A 16,353-nucleotide genomic window follows, 5' to 3' on the forward strand; every position below is an offset into this window, starting at 1 on the left:
ATGTATACCAGTCATGCTTGCCCCTAGGTTTCCGGGGTACCATATTCCTCCCTACACACCCCTTTTTCAGGAATACGTCCCCTATAGACCTAAGCGTGACCTCAAAGATGGATGTTGCCCTTCCAGTTAACAAGGCCGGGTTGATAGTATCCAGTTCCGTTTGTGAGGCCATAAGCAATTCATTAATGATATTAAGTTTGGCTTCATCAGTAGAGATTTTATTCCACTTCAGGTGTCTCCCACAGGAGGAGACAGAGATTTTGTGGGCTTGTTTAGGGAGCAATACAGCTGATTTATTAGAGATAAAGAAGGCGAATTGTGATCGCTTTCCACAGTAGGTAAAACTACCATGTCCTGCACTAATCCCCATAGTATGAAATCGAACAGAATATAATCGATCCTCGAGGTGTGATTAACTCTATTGAATGTGGCAGCACCCAAGCGGTCTGAAGTTGTAGGACCATTTGTGGCTCTTAGGCCAAACTCCAGTGTCAGAGCATTTAACTGGATTGCATTATGAGACCATCTTTTAATCGGGTGAATGGTTAGGGCTGGAATACCCCATCTAGTGTCATCCTCACCCAGGTCCAGGATGTCATCCGTGGAGAGTGGCTCATAGGTGCAATTAAAATCTCCCGCAACTAGAATTTGAGCACCCTCAACATTTTCTCTAAGTTCTGCTTCAAGAGTGGTTACTTTCGGGGACATGGACCCATGTTTAGTACCTCTAACATAAATATTGAACAAATCGAGGGTTAACCCCCTACGGGGACCTCTCAAGGAGATTCCTAGAATATCTGGACTGTTAATTTGCTTAGGTGTTATGCGGCAATTAAGGGAAATGCTTACCCAGATGAGCAGGCCCCCGAAGGGCATCCCATCCCATTTCTGGGTTTTACTGCAGGCACAAAGTATGTAACATGGCCCACACAATGGAGTGGTTCTAGGCTCCAAGTCTCCTGGAACAAACAGATTTTGTGCGCCTCCACTAGAGCATTCCACTCGCGTGAGCCCAGTTTCCTATGAATACCTGCTAGGTTCCAACTAAGAATCTTTAATAAACCCTTGGAGTCACAACCATTGTTATTTTGGGGGCCCAGGCAATCAACTAAGGGCAAAGACGCGGTTAAAGGTATGGACTGAACTTTACTGGACACTAGTACAGAGGTAGGGTAGGGGCATAAGATTGGAGTTTCCTTCGTTATGTGCCCTTCCTCTCCCAGTCTCGTGTCAGATAGCAGGGTGTTAGTTTCCTCAAATGTGAGTCAGTCTACCTCATTCAGTGCGCAGAACCTATTCCAGTGTGAGTACTGGGATAGAAAGGGATCAGACTCAAGGGTGCCTTGCCAGGGAGATTGCCATTGATGGAAACACTGCTGGGGTACTTGCTGATAGGCCCTGCTCATAGGTATTCTATTTCTCTGGATTTGCCTTTGGGGTATGGACGGGTAGAAGTATGAAATATGTAAGGGGTGGATTTGTGTATTGGTTCCACTAGGGGGTGCATTACATATGTAGTTCACTGCCGCTGTATCTCTAAAGTTGATAGTTATGATGTCCCCTGCTATTGTTTTTATGCTTCTGCCTATCCATTCCCCTCTTCTAACCGTGAGTATTTCCCCAGAAATATTTGGAGGTAAGGGTCTATTTAGCTGTAGCCATTGTACGCATTTATTTTTTAGCTCAATTTGTGTTTCCTTTTTTCCCTCCTTCATGGGTGGCACTCCTGTCAATACAACCACAAAAGGCAAGGCTTCCGGCGGCTGATTGATTGTCTTAAAGCGTGCCAACCTTGCCTTTTCCGCTTGGTTTTTATTTGGGGAGTAACTGGGCTTGTACTTTTTAAAAAATTTTGGCCAGTTTTATCTTCTGAGACTGGGGGATTTCCATTTCCTGACTTCGGTTGAACCTGCGGAATGGTGCTAGCAAAACTAGGGTTCGGGGTTGCAGGGGCTTTCTTCCCAATCAGAACGGTATTTTGCGTTGCTTCCATAAATTTATTAGATGAGGATTGGTTGAGTGGTGTAGCCTTGTCTTTTGATGTATTGTTGGTAGTACCCCCTTTTGGTCCCCCTTTAAGTAATGTTCCATCATTTCCCGCTTGCCTGGTGGGACCGTCCCTTTATTGTTTATTAGGGATGTCAATCTGTCAATTTCTGGCATAAGTGGTTTAATATGGGCGATGATCGTATCTTCAAGGTCTGCCTTGAGATCAGCTACCATATTTGCTACCCAGCAAGGTATACCTGGTGTAGAATTGGTAATTGGGGCCACTAGATTGTGATTTAGCGTGTTGTTTTTGGCCTTTTTTTCCTATGTGCACGAGCTTCACTAGCTTTTTTTGGCACTGTATTGCTTGGGTTCAACTTCCCACCATCCCGTGAAGTACATAAATTGGGCTGAGTATTTTCTATGTCTCCTATTGACTCAGTGGGGGCTTGAGCACACGGGAGCTCAGGGAAAGAGGAAGTAACACCGAGACTTAGGTCTAGATCATCAGTAACGTCTATGGTTGCTACCAAGGAATCATCTACTGCATCTTGTGAATCACGCACAAGTGTTGTCGGTGGTAAAGACATCCTCCTTTCTGTGTTGGCTATTGCAGTGGATACTGCCCCTATTGTCTGTTTCAGCATTATATTAATTGCTGTGAGTGTGGGAACTGGTTGAGGGGCAACCACCTTTTGTTTGGTATTTGACCTTAGGGTGGGCATCCTAGTGGTTTTGGTTACCTTCCTCATGCTACGTAGAACCAGGGAAATATAGGTGGCACTTGAAAATTATCTATTCGTAGCTGGTACTAGAAATAGTCCACTCGCATAGAATATAATAAGGGGAAGTCGGTGCATGAAAAGGTTAGTAACAATATATAAGTACCTACTACAGTGTAAGAGTGAAGTTAGGGGGGTGGCCCAGCCCAGCCTCCTCTGGCCTCGGAGGGCCGTAGAGGGCCCGCCCTTTGCCTGGGCTTAGCCCGGCTAGTCCTGCGTGCGATCCCGCGACGCGGGAGGTAGTGCGGTAATTTATGCGCCCTTGGCGCGATGCTCCCGAGGTGCGGCTCCGGCAGCAAAGGCTGATGGTAAATGAAGTCCCCTCGCTGCAGAGGCCCCCCTCCACTCGGAGGCCACTCGGTGCTGTAGTTCAAGTGTAGCAGCGGGAGGCAGGAGGCATGCAGTGGGGACCCAGAGCAGGTAAAGAGGGATTCCAGCGATGTCAGGGACAGATGAAGTAAAAAACCAGGCACAGCATACGCAACAGACAAAGTTCGCCCACTCCACCGGAGGTAGTGCGGTAATTTATGCGGCAGCTTGAACAAGTGAAACACTACAAATACTTGGTCTTATGATTTGACGAGAAGGGCTAACTTTTCCAACACAAAACAGAGTCAGGGTCATGAAGTCCTCGCCTCCTCTCTCGCCATCCCGTGGTTCCGTGGTTTCAAAGGTGCGTAGTAACCCAAACTGAGGACTATGAAGCTCGGAAGTCTTAGGCTGGATTACGACTTCCCTACAAGGAGAAGTGTCAATACTGTAAACACGAAAATATTCCTCCCGCTAATACTATTTAGCGGAGGAACGAACTCAAACTGGCTTCTCAGGAAAAACGTTTGTTGAAGTGTGCAGCAAACAGCGCTCGCGCTCCCCAAGAAACACTCTGCGGCATAGAATGGCAAGCGATCCCGTTACTGTTCATACTGGTGGCCATCTTAGTTGTATCACTAGTTACAGTAATACCACACATTCACTGTGCTAGGCTTAATGTTCAATCGTGGTCGCTTACAATCTACCTGACCAGCTATGGATGCCACAACATGACTCCTGACACTGATCAAAGTATTATATAATAAAAGACCTGCTTTCAAATGGGCAACTTAGTTTGCTACTAAGTTACTCATAACTATAAATCCACTACATCAGCATTATAAAGACAGCACAAAAGAACATTTCTACTGAAATGTATATTATACTCATGATTAGCAGAGAGAAACCTTTAGAAAATGAACAAAAATGTGTCACTTCTTTAGCATAAGATGAAACTTAAATGCACCCTTATTGTAAGAAAACCAAAGCAAGGTGTAACTGAATTACAAATTTGTAATTATGTCAAACAATATCTACCAAATTGATTAAACCACTTGCAGTGTCAAACATATAAGGGTAGGACAGAAGACAAATGTATTCTAATTATTTGTTGAGGAATTTAGTTTGACAGATTCATGTTTGCATCTTATCCAGACACCTTATTAGAAATCTAAATTAAGAATGAGCCTTGGTGATGCTCAATAAAAAGTGAAAAAGGAGATTTGTTGTGAGCATAAGTGATTACAGTTTGAATTGTTTCTTGTACAGAGTAATACAGAAGAAACTGGTACATTCACATTCGGCACATAATTATTAATATTTTGGGTTTTCAATCAACTTCGAATGTATGGTGGTAATATGTTATTCTCTTTCAAAGAATGATTAGGACTAACTACATGAAAATTAGTTCTGGATTTAAGAAATGTAAAATGCTGGATGAAAAAATATCATGTATTGATGTTGCAAGGAATATTAGCACATATCAGTACTTACCACAGTACAGTTGTTTTTCATCTGATTTATCCTTGCAATGGACAATTCCATCACATGTCAAGGTGTAGTCAATACACTCCCCATTGCCACATTCAAATTCCGTGAACATATTGCATGAAGAATTTTTAGCTAGAAAAAGGAATGAGTATTTGTTTGACCTGTGCTTTTTTAAAACGGTTTTAGCTGAAGCATTGCATGAAAGCCATGACTCATTTTACAGAATTAAAAGCAATAAAAAATAAACAAGAAAACATTCACACAATAGAAATATGTGACCGAAAACCTCATTAATAAATGCAACTCAAATATCTGATAAAGTTGTTTTACATCAAGGAGAACAATTCTACTCTGCTATTACTATAAACCAAGTGTCCTATCCAAATATATTTGAAAATTGTATTACTGTTTTATATTGTACAAAATCCTTGAAAATTACTTTGTGAGCTAGCGACTTTTAAAAACACATGCAAATCAGGGAAATGCCCATCATTCCAATTTATGCTAGATTAGGAGAATGAGTCAATAGCATATTTCTAAGTATTTAACATCATATTGTAACTTGTTATTCTTGATTTTAATTGTGTGTGTAAATTGTGAACATATATGAGACCTGAGATTCATTTTTTTTTATTCCATCTGATTTACGTTATTTCCGTATGTTATTTTTGCTTAGCTTTCTGTGAGTTCTTTTATACAAATTATCAAACTAATCAACAATATACTGTTTTAAATTGACACTGAGGAATTTTAATAGTTTACATTCATAATTGAATCTCAATTGATGTATGATAACATTTCTATTATCTTATCTCTATTACACATCATTTCCTATTCTATGAGGAACAGATAATTCTTCATTGATATTCCTTCATGTTTTACTTACTCACACATCTGTTGTCATCAAGCAATATGCGATCCCCTCTACAGGAGCAGTTCACGCGACCATCAGGTGTCAGAAGGCATAAGTCTTGGCAGCCGCCGTTTAGCAGAGTGCATGGAGATAGTTCACCTAAATAAAATATGTTTATAGGTAAGTGTTATTAAATGCATAATTTGGATGTTTTAAAAAGAACAACAAAAGGAAGAAAGAGCATTTGAAGTTTTCAAGATCATTGAGATCCAAAATCATTTCACAGGCCTACAATATTGTGTTTTTTGCATAGAAAATCAAAACCACATGAAAGAATAAGGTCTGGCTCCCAAAGTATTTCAGAGGTGTATAATGTTCTTTATGCATTAGTCAAGTATGCTTGCTTGATTCATGAATGACCAACATATGTGGAAATATAGGCTCCATGTATGTGATGTGTGCTTCTTGTGGATACACCCCAACCATGTAGAGATGTCCTTAGAATGGACAGTGTGAACCAACAGGGAAGTAGTCAGGGAAATAGAGTACAAGTAAGGAAGCACTTAAAAGCATTAGTATTTGGTGTATTTACAGACAGAGATGGTAGCACACAACTTACAACTGGCTGTTTTAACTATAAGACGTGTGCAGAATACAGAATACACCAAAACTATTTCTCATTTTCTGTAATTATGTTAAATACGAAAAGGTTACAATGATAAACTATTTTAATTTAGGAAAAAAGACAAATCAAATTATCTAAAATCCCCAAAAATATGCTCTGTATGCAGTGTATAATCCACACACCTATATTAGGATAAGGAAGTAGATGTATGTCAGCAATATATACAAATATATAGATGATTACATTATGCAATAATGGATACTTTAATCAACACTTTGTGTACCACAATTGGCAGTGTGTAGGATTAAGATTTAAATAATGTTAAAAGAAGTGTATGATTTTTCAAATAAATAGTTTAAACTGCATTGAATGATTGAATTGATTTACACTTATGAAAACAGTATTATTTTGCCATTTAAAACTAAAACGATATTATCGTCAAGTAATTGTATATTGGTTAGTCCTTATTGATACGCTTAAGTTTATATTGAAGAGATGGGGTCACAATCATAGAGGCTTTTGTAAGCTGAGTAAATAATGTTAAAGAAAGGGTAGTAGAGGTAACGAAAGCAGTGTTATTGACAAGAAAAGCAATGCTACATAGCTTATTGTGTCTTCTGTAGTCAGTTTTTAAACCAGCAAATATACTCACATAATTTTCCAAATAACTCATGTAAAAATATAAGGATATTCAATAACACACATTTCTTCTTTATCAATGATCACAAGTTTACATCATTTTAACTTACAACTGTTAGTATCATTGGCAACAGCTATAATGCCCATGGGTTGATGTGGTATATCAGATCGCAAAATTTTAGTATCTCCTCCTGTGTATTTATTGGACCGTAGAATTGCACGTCTGACCCAATCTGACCAAAAGATGTATTCATCATGAATAGCAAGACTGAGGAAGGTCCCTGGTCCTGATCTCACAACTACCTGAAAAATAAATGTAGGACAATTTGAGAAGGCATCCTTTTGAAATTTAGACGCTGTTATTATTAAGGCAATATAATTTATTTGTATAACCCTTACCCTAAAGTATTTTCATTGCTGTAACACTAAATATTTAGTAATATTGTTATAAAACATGTTTCCTGAACATAGTTACCTGTCCATTTTACCTGCATGTTCTTTGCATGAAAGATGCCTATAAGTAAATCCCCAAACCTGGAAAATTAATTGTCAGAAAATGTAGTATTAACTAGTGGGAGGGAAACCCGTGACAACTCAATAAGCACACCCTGGTAAGGTCTCAACACTAGTTTCAGATAAATGTTACTCAGCATCTAGTAGCTAAAACAAAAGCACCAGGCAAAGTTCAGGGGGGAATGTGTGTTGAATCAAGCAGTACCCATGTGTTCAAAATTAAAAGCACAACATGGGAGAAATCCCAATACAATTTAGAGAGAGTGGGAACCTTTTACACATATACCTACACCACCATCATTGAAATCAGATAAAGGGAAACTGAGACATGTTTTCTTCAACGCTTTAAGACAAAAAAAATCCTAGAAAATGTAAAGAGCCATTATAAAATAATAGTTTGCAGTTGATCAGAACCCTGACACAATTTCAGGCTCACAGCAATGGAGCAGATGTCAGCAGCACCAAGTATGTTGAGAGATAACTACCAAATTGAGAAGCCTGTCCCAATCAAAGTCACAGCTCCACCAGACTGGATTTATTCACAAAAAGGTCCATTTGACCCTATTTTCAGCACAGACAACCTTGCTTTTTCTTGTCTGCCTTTGGTCCACTCTCTCTGAGCAAGCCTAAGCACATTGTCTAGGGTCTTTTGGGGGTGGGAAAATGACTAAACCCCACTTTTTGCCAGGATCCAGTCTTTGTGGTTAGCTAGACTGTTAGACCTGTCAGCCTTAGGGTTATCTTCCCCAAGATCCTTGCCGGCTTAGCTACAGTTCTTTGCTGGAATTTTCCTTTTGTTGGCCTTAGGACTCACCAGTGCTAAAGTGATTGTGCTCACTCCCCTAAACATGGTTTGATGTGCATATACTTAATTGGCCTATTTAATTTAATGATAAGTCCCGTGTAGAGTGGTATACTATATACCCAGGTCAGTAAAGTAAATGCCACCAGTGGGTCTGCAGCACTTATTGTGACACCCACTTAAGTTGCACCTTAAAATCTGACCCAGGCCTCCCAGTGCAGCTTGAATTCAGTGTCACACTGCCATGTCGACTTGGCATTTAAACCCCCTTATAGAGTCTTAAACTCCTCTGCTAATACATATAGGTCACCCCTAAGGTAGGACCTGGGTAGGCCCCAGGTCAGGGTGCTCTGTAATTAAGTTTGGCCATATATTTTGTATATTTTACATGCCGTGGTAGTGAACATTTAAGTTTTTAAGTCCTGTGAGGGTTACCCTTCCCATGGAATAACTTTGGGAATTCTTTATTACATTTAATACATTGTAATTCCTGATTGAGAAGAGGTATATATGTCATGTTTGGTACTTATGAAATTGTAATGATAAACCCTCATTAATGGTAAAGTCAGATTTTGTCATTACAATTTTGAAAATGGTACTGTTGTAAGTTGATATTTTCCTGATCTTAGCCCTTTTGTGCCTCTCGCCTGGCCTGAGTCACATGACAAGGTATAACTGACAGACTTTGTGTATTCTTCCCAGAAAGTCACACAATAGAGGGATTAGGTGTGCCAGAATGGGCCATCTGCTGGTGGGATGGGGTGGAGCTGAGCACAGCCCTACATACACCTTAATAGCTTTTGCTCTGCCACCATGGGTAGGGCCTAAGGACCCTGTATTGTCCCTATAGCCAGCTTGCACCCAGGGCAGGGGAGACAGGAAATTCCTCGCACTCCAATGAGCCTGGAATTGTGGCTGTTTCTTGACCAGGGATCACACCCCGGTCAAGCAACAACCCAATTTCTCATATAGATATTATTAAAATCAGAAGTTTGTTTACTTTTTGTGTCTCTGGAACAGATGAACAGGATGTCAAAAGCTTTTATTGTGCTATTTCCAATTTGGTCAGTTCTTCTTTATAAAGAAAAGCATGATTATGCCCCTGCATTATTCAGCCGTTGTGAACACCACCGGTAAACATGTGACAGCCTGTCATGACTTCAAGGTATTCAGAAACCACCACACAGGGCATATCCTAGATTTAAAAGCAGGCAATGTGATGAGCTACAATATTTTAACAAGCGATAACATTAAGGAAAATGCCTCAATGAAAATGAAGCAAACTGGTTGGGCGTTTGTTCCTACACTATGAAATTAGCGTGGCCAAGACCTATAAATGTGTGCTGATGCTATATAGTTTATAAACCTTTAAATGTTTGTGTGCATCACGGGTAAGACTAGGTGTCCCACACACATGAAGACATGGCTTATGCTGGCCTCAGGGGTGGTGAAATGAAACATAGCAAAGGCATGGTGGTGCTAGAGCCACTGGCACTCAATAATTGGAAGCAGGATCTTGACGTGCACAGGCAGGCAGGAAGAGTAGTATACAAAAGCAGAGGATGTCCCCAAACATGGGGAAAAATCTGGAACCCATGGGAGAAATATGGGATTTAGAGGGATGCGGGCAGGGGCGAGGCAATAACAGAGTAGTTAAAATGAGCTGTATTAGGTGTTATGACTATAACCTGTATTATATATATGTATCTTTGTATCTCTTATTCCCAATGTTGCCAAAATCTATCTACTTGCTGATATTTGATTATAAGGATGGATCAAGTATATGTTTAATAAAAAGATTTTTTTAAAAATGTTTGTGTGCCCACAGTGGACCTTAGCCATCGCTATGGTCTCACATCAACTGACTGCATTGATCCTGTTTGATGTTTCACAAAATATTTCAGACTATAAATCCCTTATACCATGTATGTTTGTTTGTCTTCTCTTACTAGCTCATTGCTTTACCCACTTGATATCAGAAAATATTTACCTATTGGTGCCAAGCTAAAGGATTATATTAACTCTAACATTACTAACTCTTTTAAATGTGAACTGTGTGAGCATAGGGGAGTGCCTCCTTGACTGGACCAGCAAGTCTGACACACCCTAAAGATAGGATAAGTCATATACACATGTATATAAGAATACACCTGCATGTTCACAAGTGTAGTGTGTTTCTTTGTAAGGAAATACAGCTCTCAGTTCACCATTACCCCATTATATTGCCTTGAGATATGCATAGTGTTGGGGTGAGTGTACCAGATTAGTTTTAATGATGTAATATATATGTAACAAATGTATTCTGTCTTTAACCAAAAAAATTCTGTAGGTGTCTTTAAGTAAAAGGAAGAAACAAGAGTGAAAGCATTAGTCCTCATGTAAGTTCATGGCCCAAGTGTGTAGACAGCAAGGGGTGTCAGAAGCCCTTATATCTATATTTGCATCTGAATAATTTTGGCATAAGTGAAAAGTAATCATTAAAATTAATCAATTATCGGAACTATGCGATTTTTAATCATATCTAAGGTACCCAATAAGTAAAGGATATTTCTTGGGAACACCTCAAGAACTTTTTATGATTCATCTAGATCCCTGCACTAATCCAGTGTGAATCTATATACCAACTTCCATGGATGATTGAATTCACCAAGGTGGAGTTTACATACCTTGGTGTGGGTAGATGGACTATGATGGAGCATGCTACAGCAATATGTGGATGAGGGGATTTCTCCAAAATCTTGTGGACTCCTGGAGGTTTCAAAAGAATCCTGTCAGTGAGACCTACACATTTGTTATTTAAAGTGCATTTTTGTGTCATAGAGACTCAGAAAAGAGTTTTTTCCATGATTCTTGGTGAAAACACGGAACAAGTAAGCTAGAATGTTATAGTCTACTCTTGTTTGGGAGAAACACTAAAATAGATCATCTTAGCCTGAAGAGAAAATATATGTACCATATTCTCTTCAAACAAGAAGGAGAACTGCCAGGTGTCTGTAACTCCTCTCACATTGGTCCTTTAGGCTGGGAGTATTAGGAGTCAGGCAACATTGTCAGGCTACCTCCTATCTGCAGGGGTTATTTATGGAGAAGAGCCCAGCCTCATTTTCCTTAAATTAGACACACAAAATAATTGGAATGTTCAACTGTTGGGTATTTTAGTATTTTGAAAAATCTCATCAGTCATTATAACAATCAGATTAGTTGTTAAGAATGCTTTTTGCGTGCTTCATTGCAACTTCTTGCTGTATTAGACCAATCTACATAAACTTCACATATCCACCTAATCCTATAGTTAGCTACTTGAGTTTGGTTACAATAATAGCCAGGATTCTAGAATTCCAAGTTATGTTAGCTATCCCCTCATATCATACATATAATTAACTATAAAATGCATTAAATATATATAAAAAATAATGAGTATTGGATGTTAGAATTTCTTCAATCACTGGCTATTGCACAGACGGTAATACTTTATTGTACATGGTTATTTAAAATTTTGAGTTGCGCTGCAGCATCAGCATCTGGGCTGCTCTGCTGCCGTCTCTCAAGGTCCATCAGTTGGGCCTCGAGGTGCTTCAGTCTCTGTCTTATGGTCTTAAGGACACTGGAGTGTTTAGCCATTGCCATTCCCCTGACATATACCTTGAATGTGTCCCATATTGTCTGGAAACTGTCCACAGAACCCAAATTTGTCTCAATGAAGCTATCTCTATCTTCTGCCAGTGCACCGCTGAATACTTCATCTAATAGGGAATAAGGAGGGAACCGCCACGTAAATGGCGGAATTCTCTTCACAGGAACCGCTAGTGTCAAGAGCAATGGGGAGTGGTCCGAGAGAGTACGCGGCTGCACCGTACATTTCCCAATACAGTTAAGTAGTGACTGAGATGCTAGTAGTTAGTCAATTCTTGTGTGAACATTGTGATAGGCTGAGTAGTGTGTATAAATGCCCTATGTAGGGTGCGTATATCTCCAAACGTCCACAAGGTCTAAAATAACTAATTCAGCCTGCATATGAAGAACCGCAGCAGCTGGTTGCCGGGGAAGCCCCCCTGACCTATCTAAATCTGGATTGAACACAAAGTTAAAGTCACCCCCCCACAACATTTTGGAGGAAACATAGGATCTACAGCGTGCAGCCAGAGCAGTGTAAAACTCAGGGTTGTTATAATTGAATCCATACACATTGACTACTATGAGGTCATGTCCTTTGCCAAGACAGCTGGCAATTAAGTAGCGTCCTTCTGAGTCTGCTTCAATCAGCGTTAACTTGAGTTTAGACCGAGGGTTAACCCATGTGACCACCCCCCTGGAGTGTGTGGTGAATCCTGCTGCAACACTGTTACCCCCTAATCCTTTAGCGGAGAGCATCCTACTCCTGAGTGGTAGGTGTGATTCTTGGATACGGGCGAGGTCAATGTGATGCCAGTGGAGATAATTTAACACCTTTCTAAGCTTGCGGAAGTCATTGAGCCCTCTCACATTCCAAGTCAATACCCTCAGCGAATCAGGATCGCTAAAAGTGTTCGTTCCATTCGTGTCTGTCATCTCAAGGGTGAAATTTGATGTGCAACAAACGGGGCACCCCCAGCCCTGCAGAACATTCTCTGTAAAGCCCTATCTATAGTGGCATGTCTTTGACAAGGAAAATCGGTCATCATAATCGCAAATAAAGAATAACTCCCCATTCATTCCTATGGGCCTAAAGGCCCATAGGAATGAATTATGAGTCAATCCTTATTGTTACACACACAAAGGACATGTGTGTGTAACATACCACTTAGAAAAATGCACTAAAAGCGGTAAATAGCGGCCAGAAATTGCGAATTCGCAAATTTTAAAAGGTTCATGAATAGCATTTAAGGAATCTCAAATTGTGATTCCTTAATTGCGATCGCAATTTGATAATTCGCAATTATTTGCGAATTGTCAAATTGCGAGTTCATTAACCATTGATGAATCTCAAATGCCATTTTTGCGGGCGCAAACGGCCGAATTTTGCGATTCGCACCGTTTGCGCTCCCAAAAATGCTTGATGAATCTACCTATAAGAGACTCTGAAAAGTGAATACCATGTGGAAGCCTGAGTCCGGACAGTTACTCCACTTTCTTAATAATAGGTGGAATTCCATGCAGAAAACGCAGTTAATAAAGGTAATTCAGTCCTCTAGGAAACGCTTCATGAAATTACACCCAACTTGTATGATGGGAGTTATAACTGCCTCTAAAGAATTCTATTGTTGCCGCTTGGAAAATGTTATACTTTTAGGATCTTATGATAACCATGTTGAAACTGAATACTTGTAATCAGCGAAGCAGCTTGGCTTTCAGAGGAAACTCCAACCACTGTATTTATTTACCATATGTATTTTGCCCAAAAACAAGCAAAAGAGTGTATGTTATATCAATGTAGATTCATTAGCATAAGAATAGGTTTTCTGTAAACATAAACTGTTCATGCCCTAGTGGAATACAATTAGGCATAATGCCAATTAAAAGTTCGCATCAACATGCTACATTTCACAAGGGGAAAGTTATGAATAATTTTACCGAAGCACTCAGCTTTTCATTCATTGTTTGCTGTTTCTGCCTGAAAATGATTCTGCCTTGCAGCAGCAATAGATTTCCCTTCACGCTCTGGTGAAGGGTTTAAAAGTACTACATTTAGCGATTCATAAATGTCTAATGAATACACAACAATGTAGGAATTCAAGTTGAATGATAAGTGAAGTAAGATGTAAAAAAACCAAAACCAAAAATCTAGATTTGTATATTTTAAAATGCGTCAATCTTTTTGATGAAAGAAGTTGGTTCAGAGTAACATTTAACTGACATCTTAATAAGAAAATCATGACTGTGGTTTTGCTCGACAAATATAATGTTCCAGGCTTTTATACAAATACGCTAATTGTTGTCGACATTGCTCTGTGCTTTAGGGTGTTTATGCATGAACTTATTATTACAAATTGCCGCGGATCACAATGGAAAAGTACATGAAATCATATTCGTTTTAATGTGTGGATGAGCAAACGAAGAAATTAGATGTAAAAGGTTGCCTTAGATAGTGCCTCTGTCCCTCCTTGCTTTTGGAGTGATTGTTCCTAAAGTTCCCCCGGTACCTCCAGTTAGAGACCCATATCTGAAATGCATACACTTGACCTAAACAGCCGAAGTAGTTTCTCCTGCTGGCCAAAACATTTCACTCTTTGTATCTCTTGATTTTCACTTTACCTCTGTGCTGTCCCTTGGAGTTGCGCGCGTTCACTGGAAAGAATTGCATTTGTGGTCTGCATCAAGAACTGAAAGTGAACTGTGTGCATACAGTTGGGCCATACATCACATTAAATACACAGGGGCAGATTTACAATTACTGGCGCATCCCTGCAAATGAGCAGGGATGCGCCAGTAATTGTGCGCCGCAGCTCCGCCACCCATGATGCGCCGCATTTACAATGCAAAAACAACCGGTGATGGACCTAATGTGGATCAATGTCACACACTCAACCCAGTCCAAAGATCTGGGCCCAAATCCATCGTTTTTTTGCACTCCACACCACCCCGGGTTAGACAATGGCGATATGCAAATCAGCTCTGACCCTGTGCCCCATGGGAACAGTCCAGTCCGAACTACAAAAGCCATGTCCTTCCCAGAACGGAATCAAGCATCCGAGGACCGGACCGGTTTCGAGGTAACACCTCTCATCAGCCCGGCTAGCTTGATTCCAGTGGTGTGGAGTGCCTGGGAAGGACATGGCTTTTGTAGTTCGGACTGGACTGCTCCCATGGGGCACAGGGTCAGAGCTGATTTGCATATCGCCATTGTCTAACCCGGGGTGGTGTGGAGTGCAAAAAAACGATGGATTTGGGCCCAGATCTTTGGACTGGGTTGAGTGTCTGACATTGATCCACATTCGGTCCATCACCTGTTGTTTTTGGATTTACAATGCAGCGCACCATGGTGCCAAAAAGGCACAGATGCGTCACGCATCTGTGCCGTAAAAGCGGCGCATTGCTGGAGTTGCGTCGCAAGCGCGATGCAGCTCCAGCAATGCTTTGGGGGGCCTATTGTTTCAATGCTGCCTCAAGCCTTACTCCTGCTTCAAGCAGGCGCAGGGTTTTGACTAAGCATTGGCCTAAAAGTGACTGAGTGAAATCTTGTAGATTTCACTCAGCCACTTTTAGGAGGCGTTCCTGCGCAGAAACGCCACCCCTGCACAGGAACGCCTCCTTATGGTGCAGAGCTTTACAACGTGACGCATCTCCCAGATGCGTCACGTTGTTAATACCCCGCACCATGGCGCATCTTTTGCAAAAGTGACGCAATGGCGGCGCAAAAGAGGCACAAGGGGCTTGTAAATCTGCCCGACAGCCTAATGCCATGCAAGGTGATAAATTACGGTTTTCTATGGAGTCCTATCAGATTTATTAGTAAATTATTTTCTCAGGGTTGTGGTAATCATGGCAAATACTTCCCAGCCCGATATACACTGAGGCCATTTATTTGTCATAAGTTTAACTCCATTTTCGTGATCCTCAAGGAAATCTGTAGTAACTAGGTCCACACAGGTAGGATGTAGTTTAAGATGATTTATTGAAGTAAGTTACATGTAAAGGTGTTGTTGTGCAGAAGGTTGATAAGTTTGTGTGAAACAGCCACACCAGGAGCACCCTGCCTCCTGCTGAGTCCATTCTCAACTGTCAACTTCACCTCACAGGCACCCAACATTCCAAAACGCAACATCACTCCAACATTCCATGCAGCACACAGCATATTCGCACTGGCTGAGCAGGTGGTGAAAATGGCAGAACATTAACATGAACAGGATATGCAAAATCCTATTCACTAAGCTTGATCTACGGGTGTGACAGGTTGATTCAAGCTATGTGACTTGAATGGATGTGTTATCACAGGGAGTAGTAGAGACATCTTTTATCCTCCATGAGGAGAGAATAGGGAACACGAGACTGCTTACAAATGTAACAAGCACCCAATATTCCTTCTAGAAATTTAGGAAACACCAAATTCCAAATCAAAATAATTTTTCTAGGTTTGCTAGGTTGCAACATTTCATTAGATATTTTAAAATATTTTAATTAATAGAATGCAGAATTTATTTTATGAAATTCAATCTTATTATAACAAGTACAATCCAACAGTAAGAGCATTTAGTTAAAATTAGATTAGAAATCATTAATAATATTAAATAATTTCTATGGTCTTGATTTAAATTTGCTTTCTCATTCTGCCTGCCTTAACAAAATACTGTCCTACTGTATTACCAACTCTATGGAAAGCATATTCATTCTGATTTGGGTCTCCTTTTGGCCTGTGATAATTTATACCTTTTTT

At 40.3% G+C, this 16,353-nt stretch overlaps 1 protein-coding gene across 1 annotated transcript in view; it reads right to left on the bottom strand.

The window, feature by feature from the left end:
* Positions 1-16,353, bottom strand: part of LRP1B (LDL receptor related protein 1B) — a 3,669,685-nt gene that overhangs the window by 733,162 nt on the left and 2,920,170 nt on the right. The window contains exons 44-46 of the mRNA XM_086955170.1: positions 6,799-6,991; positions 5,458-5,583; positions 4,575-4,703 (exon numbers count right to left, since the gene is read on the bottom strand). Of these exons, the coding sequence (XP_086811296.1) occupies positions 4,575-4,703; positions 5,458-5,583; positions 6,799-6,991 (448 nt within the window). The remainder of the gene's footprint in view (positions 1-4,574; positions 4,704-5,457; positions 5,584-6,798; positions 6,992-16,353) is intronic.

This window comes from Lissotriton vulgaris, chromosome 2_1, assembly GCF_964263255.1.
Source record: "Lissotriton vulgaris chromosome 2_1, aLisVul1.2, whole genome shotgun sequence".
NCBI classification, from domain to species: domain Eukaryota; kingdom Metazoa; phylum Chordata; class Amphibia; order Caudata; family Salamandridae; genus Lissotriton; species Lissotriton vulgaris.